Here is an 11,213-nt window from a genome sequence, read left to right as displayed (position 1 = left end):
TGACCTCTTTAATTGTGGACATTCAGTTAAGTGATTGCATGGCATATGTGTTGCTTTGCATTTCAGAATATAGGACCTGCAACTAATTCAACGCCAGTCACAGACACTGCATCGTCATTTAGCACAGCAACTCGAAATAATACAGTGCTTTAATCAAATGGACCACCTCAATTCATACAGCCCCTCCAGATGATGCAGCCCCCAATCAGTCAAGACGCTTCAACTGATACAAGCCCTGCAACTAATACACACCAAACAATGCAGCCACTCCAAACAATACAGAATCTCCAGACGATGCGGCCCCTGCAACCAATACAAACCCTCCAAGTGCCACAGCGTCTCAAACTCATACAACAGAAAATGATCACCTGAACATATTACAGTCCTCATACTGCTATGTCACCTCTAATTAATACAGCACCTCACAGCAATAAAGCAGTGCAAACAAATAAAGCACGTTCACTGCTCATTAATACATGATTTCAAGCAAATATCTCAAACCAACACAATATCTCATAGCAATAGAACTTGCCAATAACGAACGCAAAGCTAATAAAGCATAGATTTATAGAATCATTCAAATTTATGGCCTACAAGGAGACCATACGGCCCATCATGTTATTCTCAGTGGAGAAAGAGCTTTCCAGCCTAATCCCACTCTTCAGCTCTTGTTCTGTAGCACTGTATGTTATGGAGTATCAGGTGAATATGAAAGCATTTCTTAAGTGTGTGAACTATTTCTTTCCGTACCACCCTTTCAGGCAGTGAGTTTCAGACCCCCACCACCACCTGGGTGAAGATATTTCTCCTCAGGTCTCCTCTATTTTCTAAACCAATTACATTAAATCGATGGCCACTGCTTATTTACTTCTCTGTTAAGGATCGTGGGTCCTCCCTATCTACTCCATCTCGGCTCCTCTTATTTTATACACTTAATAAATCTAACCTCAGCCTCTTCTTTTTCAAAGATAACTCCCCCAAGTCTTTCCTGTCTGTCCTCATCATTAAAATGATCTAATGCCAGCAATACCCTCTATAAATATTGCCTGTACCATCCCGAGTGCAATCAAATGCTTCTTGGAATATCATCAACAGAACTGTACACATTGCTGTAACTGCGGTCCAGGGTGTACAGCACAGAGTTGTCGTAAATGCAGTGCATCACAAACAGAGCTGGAAACTGTGATGCAGAGGAGCAAGCTACATTTTTGCTTCCAATATTTCAGTAGTGTTAGAAATAAACATTTAACCTATCCTGCTTATAACTTAAACTAGCTCAAACAGTTGGTTAAACAATCATCTCCCATTTGATATATTGCGTGTTGCCCTTTAGGCAGTATAAGTGAGCAGGAAAGAAGAAATACTTTCATTTCTCCTTGTCCTATCTACACCTTCTCCTTTGTTTTCGCTTGCCCCACCCCCACTTTACTTGCTGATAACCTTTGACATTTCTAATATTTGCCAGTTCCGAAGAAGGGTCACTGACCCGAAACGTTAACTCTGCTTCTCTCTCCACAGATGCTGCCAGACCAGCTGAGTATTTCCAGCATTTCCTGTTTTCATTTCAGATTTCCAGCATCTGCAGTATATTGCTTTTAATTTCATTTCTATAGCGTTTTTCATAATCCACCTGACATCCAACCGGATTTTACAACCAATGAACTACTTATTGAAGTGTAATGAGCATTGTACTGTACGAAATCCAGCAGTCCAGTTGCACACAGAAAATCCCCACTTCCAGCTATGTGATAATGACTGATTGAGCTGCAGGAGATTACAGGGATAGCGAGAGCTGGAAAAGGTGACAGAGATTGCAAGCATCGCAGGTGCTAGCGGAGGTTACAGAGAGAGGGATGGTTGTAGGGTTCGAGGAGGTAACATAAAATGAGGGTTTTAGGGACCAGCGGAGGGTTTATGATGGTGAGGGTTCTGTGGTGGGGGGGTGTTACTGTAATATGGAGGGTTGTAGTGAGATGAGGGATTTAAAGACATGTCGAGGGCGCTCAGGTGAGAGCAGATTACAGAGGTAGTGACCAGTGTAGAGGCTGGATGAGATTACATAGTTCGTGAGGGTTATATACACTGATCTTAAAAAACAGGGATGTTTTACTCGATTGGTTGCTGGGATGAGGAGACTGTCCTATGAGATGAGATTATGTAGATTGGCTAAGGATATTCTCTACAGTTTGAAGGATTGAAAGATGATCTCATTGAAAACTATACCATTCCTAGAGGGCGTTATACAGTAGATACTGAGAGGCTGCACATCTTGGCTGGGGAGTCCAGAACTAGAAGCCATAGTCTCAGGATAAGCAGTTGGCTATTTCGCACTGAGATGTGACACTTCTTCACTCAGAGTGTTGTGAATCTTTATTTCTTTATCCAAGAGAACTGTGCATGCACTGTCGATGAATATATTCAAACTGAGATCGATGGACTTTTGGGCACTGAGGGAATCAAGGGGTGTTGTGAATAAAGCGGGAAAATGGAGTTGAGTTCGAAGATCAGCCATGATACTATTAAAGGAGGACAATGCGAGGGGCCAAAGTCCTACTCCTCCTGTTTCTTATAATTTTTCTCAATGTCTCAAGTGAAGTAAAATTGTTAAACGAGTAAATTCGTACTTATTTACCGATGGAGAAACAGTGAGGCGAAAACAATCTAAAGAGCATTCTTTAGTGAAACGTCACTTTGAAGGTGAAAAACAAACTCGAGTCATGGACGAGTATAAAACCCGCAATCTCCCGGTTACAGTACCTTAGCACAAAGCCATGGCGCCTGTCTTCAACGCGAGTAGCAGACTCCTCGAGTGCAATTCCCGTTCATTTCACTTCTATTAAAACAGCACGGATATAAAGACGGAGCGTGGGAGCGGAAAGGATCAGCCTCATCTGCATCGCCAGCATCATGAAATCTTTATTCAGACGTTACACACCCATCCTTTGCATTTACCGTTAACTCTTGCTCCTCAAAGGGAAAATCGTCGTTATTCCCCCTGCTGTTGGCAATGCTTCGACCTCAAGGAAAATACTTCGGGTTGGTCAGTGGCCCGGTTTCCCACATAAAAGAAAAGACAATATCGGTGTCAAAATCATCACCTTAAAAGTCAACTGGATATATACTTGAACAGGCAAAAGGAGAAGAGATATAGAGATAACAATGGGAGTAAGGCTTGTACGATTAATTGGTTGGTTATGTCAATGAGACGGCACAGGCAAGATGAGCCATTGATGGCCTCCTTCTGCGTTGTATCTTTCTATGATTCCATGAATCTCTGATTCCACGCTGGAACACGGAAACAGATTCATTACTTACATCTGTATCACATTGAATTCAACGTGATAGGAAGCTTCTGCATGTACTAACGTGGCTTCAAGTTGCAAGTTGATAAACTTAGGAGTCAATGGACGTGTGACCGCCGGTTATTTCGTTATAATTCAGTCTTTACCTGTCCCAGCTGCGGGAAAGAGCAGATTTCAAGAGGTGAGGTGTGAGTGGCTGCCCTTCACATCACGGCAGCATTTGACCGAGCTTGGCATCAAGCAGCCCTGGTAAAGCTGGAGTCAATGGTATATGGGGGTGGGTGGGGGGGGATCTCGCAACTGCTTAGAATCATAACTAGCACAAAGGAAGATAGTTGTGGCTGTTGGAAGCCAATCATGTCAGCCAAACAACGCTTCAGGAGTTCCTTAGGGTAGTTCCCGAGCCCCAACCATCTTCAGCTGCTTCATCAATTACATTCCCTCCATCTGAAAGGCAGAAGTGGGGAATTTCGCTGATGATTGCACAATGTTCACTGCCATTTGCAGCACCTTCGATCCTCCGTATACATATGCAGCAATACAAGGATAACATTCAGGCTGGGGCTCATAAGTGGCAAATAACTTTCACATCACACAAGTTCCAGGCTTCACCACTCCCCACCACACTCCCCACCACACCCCCGTCACCCCACCCCGTCCCCCATCTCTCATGCCAACACATCCGACATATCTGTCCTGGGCTTGCTACAGTTTTCCAGTGAACATCAATGCTAGCTCGAGGAACAGCATCTCATTTAAGGTTTAGGCATGCTACAGCCTGCCGGACTGAACATTGAGTTCAATAATTTCAAAGCATGACGAGACCCCCTTTTCTTTTTAATTTTGTTTATATTATTTTAGTTTGTTACATAATTCTTTTTTTTTACCATGTGCCTACCCACTTTTTTCATGTTTGTGCTTTGCGCCAGGGCTATTTATTTTTCTGTTAATTGACATCTCTCTGCGCTTATGCTTTGTCTTTCAACACACCATTGTCATACCGTTTTTCTTTGCTCCATGACCTTCTGGTCAGTAATTCTCTGTGACACTCTGTCCTATCAACACCTACTCTTTTGTTATCTCATGCCCCACGCCCCCTTTATTTGCTTAAAACCTATTCCATTTGTAACATTTTCCAATTCTGATGAAGGGTCATTGACTTGAAACGTTAACTCTGCTTCTCTCTACACAGATGCTGCCAGACCTGCTGCTTATTTTTATTACATATAAATACTGTGTCTGCAAAGGCAGGTCAGAGGCTGCGAATTCTGTGGCAGGTATCTCACCTCCTGACTCCCCAAGGATTGTCAACCATCTACAAGGCACAAGTCAGGGGTGTGATGGAATACTCTCCACTTGCCTGACACCATCCAGGGCAAATCAGACCGCTTGATTGGCACCCCTGAAACATTCATTCCCTCCAGCTTCAGCGCACAGTACGAGCATTGCGTAGGCGTACAAGATGTGCTGCAGCAACTCGTCAAGCCTCCTTCGACAGGACCTTCCAAACTCTCAACGTTAACCACAAAGAAAGGCAAGACCAACAGATAGATGAGAATATCACCACCTGAAGGTTTTCCTCCAAGCCAGATGCCATCCTAGCTTGGAACTGTATCGCTGATGCTTCAATGTCGTTGGGCCAAAAAACAGAACTCCTGGATAGCACTTTGGATGTACCAACACCCTGTGAAAATGAGGGATAGAAATGGCAAGATTAGGGAACCATGGATGACAGGTGAAATTGTGAGGCTAGCTAAGAGGAAAAAGGAAGCATACATAAGGTGTAGGCGGCTGATGAAAGACGAAGCTTTGAAAGAATATCGGGAATGTAGGACCAATCTGAAACGAGGAATTAAGAGGGCTAAAAGGGGACATGAAATATCTTTAGCAAACAGGGTTAAGGAAAATCCCAAAGCCTTTTATTCATATATAGGGAGAAAGAGGGTAACTAGAGAAAGGATTGGCCCACTAAAGGACAAAGGAGGAATGTTATGCTTGGACTCAGAGAAAATGGGTGAGATTCTAAACGAGTACTTTGCATCGGTATTCACCGAGGAGAGGGACATGACGGATGTTGAGGTTAGGAACAGATGTTTGATTAGTCTAGGTCAAGTCGGCATAAGGAGGAAGGAAGTGTTGGGTATTCTAAAGGGCATTAAGGTGGACAAGTCCCCAGGTCCGGATGGGATCTATCCCAGGTTACTGAGGGAAGCGAGAGAGGAAATAGCTGGGGCCTTAACAGATATCTTTGCAGCATCCTTAAACACGGGTGAGGTCCCGGAGGACTGGAGAATTGCTAATGTTGTCCCCTTGTTTAAGAAGGGTAGCAGGGATAATCCAGGTAATTATAGACCGGTGAGCCTGACGTCAGTGGTAGGGAAGCTGCTGGAGAAGATACTGAGGGATAGGATCTATTCCCATTTGGAAGAAAATGGGCTCATCAGTGATAGGCAACATGGTTTTGTGCAGGGAAGGTCATGTCTTACCAACTTAATAGAATTCTTTGAGGAAGTGACAAAGTTGATTGATGAGGGAAGGGCTGTCGATGTCATATACATGGACTTCAGTAAGGCGTTTGATAAGGTTCCCCATGGCAGGCTGATGGAGAAAGTGAAGGCGCTTTGGGTCCAAGGTGTACTAGCTAGATGGATAAAGAACTGGCTGGGCAACAGGAGACAGAGAGTAGCAGGAGAGGGGAGTTTCTCAAAATGGAGACGTGTGACCAGTGGTGTTCCACAGGGATCCGTGCTGGGACCACTGTTGTTTGTGATATACATTAATGATTTGGAGGAAAGTATAGGTGGACTGATTAGCAAGTTTGCAGACGACACTAAGATTGGTGGAGTAGCAGATAGTGAAGGGGACTGTCAGAGAATACAGCAGAATATAGATAGATTAGAGAGTTGGGCAGAGAAATGGCAGATGGAGTTCAATCAGGGCAAATGCGAGGTGATGCATTTTGGAAGATCCAATTCAAGAGTGAACTATACAGTAAATGGAAAAGTCCTGGGGAAAATTGATGTCCAGAGAGATTTGGGTGTTCAGGTCCACTGTTCCCTGAAGGTGGCAACGCAGGTAAATAGAGTGGTCAAGAAGGCATACGGCATGCTTTCCTTCATCGGACGGGGCATTGAGTACAAGAGTTGGCAGGTCATGTTACAGTTGTATAGGACTTTGGTTCGGCCACATTTGGAATACTGCGTACAGTTCTGGTCGCCACATTATCAAAAGGATGTGGATGCTTTGGAGAGGGTGCAGAGGAGGTTCACCAGGATGTTGCCTGGTATGGAGGGCGCTCGCTATGAAGAGAGGTTGAGTAGATTAGGATTATTTTCATTAGAAAGACGGAGGTTGAGGGGGGACCTGATTGAGGTGTACAAAATCATGAGAGGTATAGACAGGGTGGACAGCAGGAGGCTTTTTCCCAGAGTGGGGGTTTCAATTACTAGAGGACACGAGTTCAAAGTGAAAGGGGAAATGTTTAGGGGGGATATGCGTGGAAAGTTCTTTACGCAGAGGGTGGTGGGCACCTGGAATGCGTTGCCAGCGGAGGTGGTAGACGCGGGCACGATGGAGTCTTTTAAGATGTATCTAGACAGATACATGAATGGGCAGGAAGAAAAGAGATACAGAACCTTAGAAAATAGGCGACATGTTTAGAGAGATGATCTGGATCGGCGCAGGCTTGGAGGGCCGAAGGGCCTGTTCCTGTGCTGTAATTATCTTTGTTCTTTGTTTTTTGTTCAACATCAGATGGAGTGCAACTGTTCAAGAAGGAGGCGCACCACCACCGTCTCAATGGCAAGTAGGGATGGAAAACGAATGCTGGCCTCGCCAACGACACTCACAACCCATGAAGGAATCAAAAAATGCACAATATGAGTGGAGTTAGCCAGTTTGCTCGTCATAAGCGGGTACAACGCGGCACAATCTGTGAGAAGAGGGAGAGAGCAACAAGATTCGGAATCGGGAGCTAGACTGTTCCACCAGTTAGGAATTCACTAAAGGTCAGTAACTCTTGTTGAGATATTTACCGTTTAATATTAATAAAGCCCTGAAATTTGGCACAGCGATGATGACGTGCAAACATTTGATATGTTAGTTTCAAATCTGTGTCCCTGTTACTTAAACAAGAATATTAACGTTTAAATTAAAATGCAGAAAAATCACGCATCAACCATCTCCAAGACTCTGCACTTAACTGTGGTCACCAATTATAACAATATTGCCCGCATTAAAAAGTGACTAAATTCCGTCCTTCCTTCCTTCCTTCGTTTCTGGACAACATACTTATTTTGACCGCTTTCATCAACTGGAATAGATGCTTCTCTGAAGCAATTCATTTGATATAACAAGCAAACCACAATAAATGAAAAAACTATATTTCAAAACTCTTGAACAGAAAACAATATTGTGGAAGGTGGAAATCTGAATAGCAAGCGAAAAATGCTGCATAACATCAGTCAGCAAGACGACATTTTTGGAAGTTGCACCATAGCTACAGAGGGTCTGGTGAAAACTGGCAGTAATGTTATTATTTCAGATATTAAAATTGTTATGTTTTGCTTTTTGCTTAAGTTCTTTATTAGTTGTTCCTCTCTAATAGGAGCACACTTGTTCGGGTTTTTGGGTGATGACACTGTGCTAACCCAGTGTCTCGCCGTTCTTTTTATGAGAAAAGCCATCTGTGGACATATTACTTCGGATTGTGGGACTTGCAAGAGATTATGAAGATCCAGCTTTAACCTGGTCTTCAGTGAATTCTTGGAGTGTTGACTTCATCTGTTTGTTCAGTGACTGTAAGTAATCCCAGGCAGCATTGGACACAATTATCTCACCTCATGGATTTGTGTTTTCTCCTATAAAGAGTGGAGATCCTCTCAATGTGTCAATAGGAGAATTTCTTCCAGTATCAACAACAAATACTGAATTAACGACTCTTATCAGAAGGGATGTCTCTTAGTTTTCTGATAAAACTCAAAATTCTTTGGGCGCTTAATGATGTAGAAAAGATTTACTTCCCAATCTTGGCTGCGGTTGGTGTCCCGAGTAAGTTACAACCTGGAGCTGGTACTTCAGCAACTGGAGTTTAACAGCATGTAATATCTTAGTCCGCACGTCCAGATCTTTAAATTAGAGCAGTTAATATATGGGAAAGGTACTTCACTGGCTGTAAAGTGTTTTTCATGACTGGAGTTTCTCTTTTGTATCTTTAGAAGTGCATTCTTCCTTCTACCTTTCTCTTTCTTTCTTTCTCTTTCTTTCTTTCTTTCTTTCTTTCTTTCTTTCTTTCTTTCTTTCTTTCTTTCTTTCTTTCTTTCTTTCTTTCTTTCTATCTTTCTCTGTTTCTTTCTTTCTTTCTTTCTTTCTTTCCTTCTTTGCTACGATATTCTTTATTATCTCTCTTTTTCTTTCTTTTATTAGTTTATAACGCTATTTTTATTTTTCTCAACGTGTGTATTTGATGGTGACATGTGTTCCATGGATGTCAACTCTCTTCACTGACAGCAACAAAATGAATATTGTGGTCATTATTTCGATTCTATTCAGTCAATGCTTAGTGGGAATCCAGAAAAATTCCCCCGACAAAGCGGTTCAGACGAGGTGAATTGAATGTTTCAAACCTCATATTGGTAGTTTTTCTGTCGGATCAAGGATCCGAGATGTGCAGATGGAGTTCAGATACAGATCAACTGGGAGCTAATTGAATGGCGAAACACGTCCAACTGGCTGAACATCATAACCACGCTCATGTGTTCATGTGGAAGTGCAGTTCCAGATTTTTTCCCCTCTTTTTATTTAATCAAAATACAGTTGCTGTTTTCACCTTGTTTTATTCGAACCCGTTGCATCATTTAACTGCTGATTCATTGCTGATTACTATGATTAAAAATTCTATATGCAGGATGTTCTGTCACAGGTAAGCTCATAGATTCCATCATCTGTCGTTCCGAATTTCAGTTTATGGTGACGGACGTGAATAGACATATTCCACTTCCTGTTCTGTTATTTCACGAGAGACACATCGTACTGCTGTTATTCAGGTGTTTGATGAATAATTTCCTATTCTTTTCTTGCGTACAGTTAACATGGTGTCGATTGTGATCCTGTCTCGGGGAAAGTGCGGTCTCTCCAAATGTGTCACCTACTATCTGGTTTCCATGGCAGTGGTGGATCTTTTGGTCGTTATTCTCGATCTGATCCTAAGGCAGATTCCAATTGTTTATCGGGAACAATTTGCTTTTCTGTATTACGTTAGAGTTTGTGATATCCACGCCGGCCTGCTTTATGCCGCCACAGACTGTTCTGTCTGGTTTACCGTAACCTTCTCCTTTGATCGATTTGTAGCCATTTGTTGTCAGAAGCTGAAAACAAAATATTGTACCCAGAAAACAGCCGCTGTGGTTCTCGGAACAGTGACTGTGCTGAGCTGTTTGAAAAACATTTTCTGGTACTTTCTGTATCAATCTAAATATCTGCTTTCGAACAGTCCTTGGTTTTGCGTCGTGGCACCAGCTGAAAGTCGGTCACTGGCCTGGGCTGTTACTGAATTCATGCATCATATTTTAACACCTTTTATTCCATTTATTTTGATTCTACTATTGAATGCACTGACGGTCAAAAACATTATCATCGCCAATACAGCCCGCAGGCGGCTCCGGAGTCGGAGCAGTGGGGAGAGTCCCATGGACCCAGAGATGGCGAACCGAAGAAAATCCATGATTTTACTGTTCGTTATATCGGGGAATTTCGTACTGTTATGGGTGGTGTTTATGATGTGCTCCATTTTGAACCGATTGGAATACTTTCTTTCGTACATGGTTACTGTTTCTCTGCCCACATTTGTTCAGGAAATAGGTTTCATGCTCCAGCTCTTGAGTTGTTGCACGAACACATTTATTTATGCAGTGACTCAAAGAAAATTCAGACTGGAGTTGAGAAATGGAGTGAAATATCCTTTCACAATGATGGTCAAATTAATTCGATGAGAAGGTCTCACAGTTTCGACGGATGAATTTTCAGCCAAAGCCTGCTTTACACAATTGTACCAGAGTCAAATCCAGGGGAACTTGGGGAATGAACATTTAATGTGTTTTTTTCCTTCCAAATGCACCATTAGCTCACATTGCCAGGAATCTTCAGCACCTCTGTGCTGAAAATTTTCTCTGACCTTTGCTTTATTTTGAAGTAACATGATTTGAAAGCCAGGACAGGATCAGGAAAAATATAAAGGCAGCAGGAAAAAAGGAAGAGTGCGAAGGTTATTGATTTCTCCACCATCACTGGGATCAATAGATAAGAAAAGTATTTTTTCTGCATTGAGTAACCAGTAACCCGGTCACATCCACGTCCTTGAAACCCCATTGCCACCCCGCACCACAGTGCACCCGCGAGCCGGAAACCACACATTCCCCGGTCCCAGGATATCATGCTGCAGGGCCGAGGTACAGCGCATGCCCGGGACCCCACAGAGCACACTCCTGGAACCCAGGGGAGCACACTTTCTGGAAACAGTACAGCATATGCCATGTGAAGATATGGTACACACCAACGGTCCGGTATAGCAATCTATCGGGTACCGATTCGTAACAGCACCGGATAACTGTACAACACATGCTCGAGTAGCAAGACATCAAACTCCTGTATCCCAATACAGTACATTCGAAGGTCCCATGGTAGCGCACTCCCTGTCCATCTATTGCACACACACAGCTCCTGATACAACGCAGTCCATGCCCAGGTACACCACACTCCCAGGACCCTGTACAGCACAGCTGCGGGTACCAGTATCATACAAACCCACAGTACTGGCACAACACACATCCGTGTACCAGTGCTATTTACTCCCGGGTGATTATATTACTGGCTTAATAATACTGACCGAACCCGGTACAGTACATTCCCAGGTCG

The 11,213-nt window shown here is 43.2% G+C and overlaps 1 protein-coding gene across 1 annotated transcript; it reads left to right on the top strand.

Annotated features, from left to right (window-relative positions):
• Window positions 1–8,254: 8,254 nt before the first annotated feature.
• Window positions 8,255–10,291, top strand: LOC137362331 (probable G-protein coupled receptor 139). Its single transcript, XM_068026742.1, has 2 exons — window positions 8,255–8,351; window positions 9,387–10,291. The coding sequence occupies exons 1-2, from the start codon at window positions 8,255–8,257 to the stop codon at window positions 10,289–10,291; spliced, it is 1,002 nt and encodes a 333-aa protein (XP_067882843.1).
• The last annotated feature ends 922 nt before the right edge of the window (window positions 10,292–11,213 follow it).

Source organism: Heterodontus francisci, unplaced genomic scaffold, assembly GCF_036365525.1.
Source record: "Heterodontus francisci isolate sHetFra1 unplaced genomic scaffold, sHetFra1.hap1 HAP1_SCAFFOLD_70_2, whole genome shotgun sequence".
In the NCBI taxonomy this organism is placed as follows: Eukaryota; Metazoa; Chordata; class Chondrichthyes; order Heterodontiformes; family Heterodontidae; genus Heterodontus; species Heterodontus francisci.
The sequence above is the reverse complement of the archived record's forward strand: the minus strand, read 5'-3'. Positions and strand labels throughout refer to the sequence as shown.

What these genes read in the sequence shown, in the direction of transcription:
- LOC137362331 (XM_068026742.1), top strand. Translation starts at nt 8,255, where the DNA reads ATGTCTCTTAGTTTTCTGATAAAACTCAAAATTCTTTGGGCGCTTAAT. An exon ending in GGCTGCGGTTGGTGTCCCGA is followed by an intron (nt 8,352 to 9,386) that starts GTAAGTTACAAC and finishes TCTTGCGTACAG; the next exon opens with TTAACATGGTGTCGATTGTG.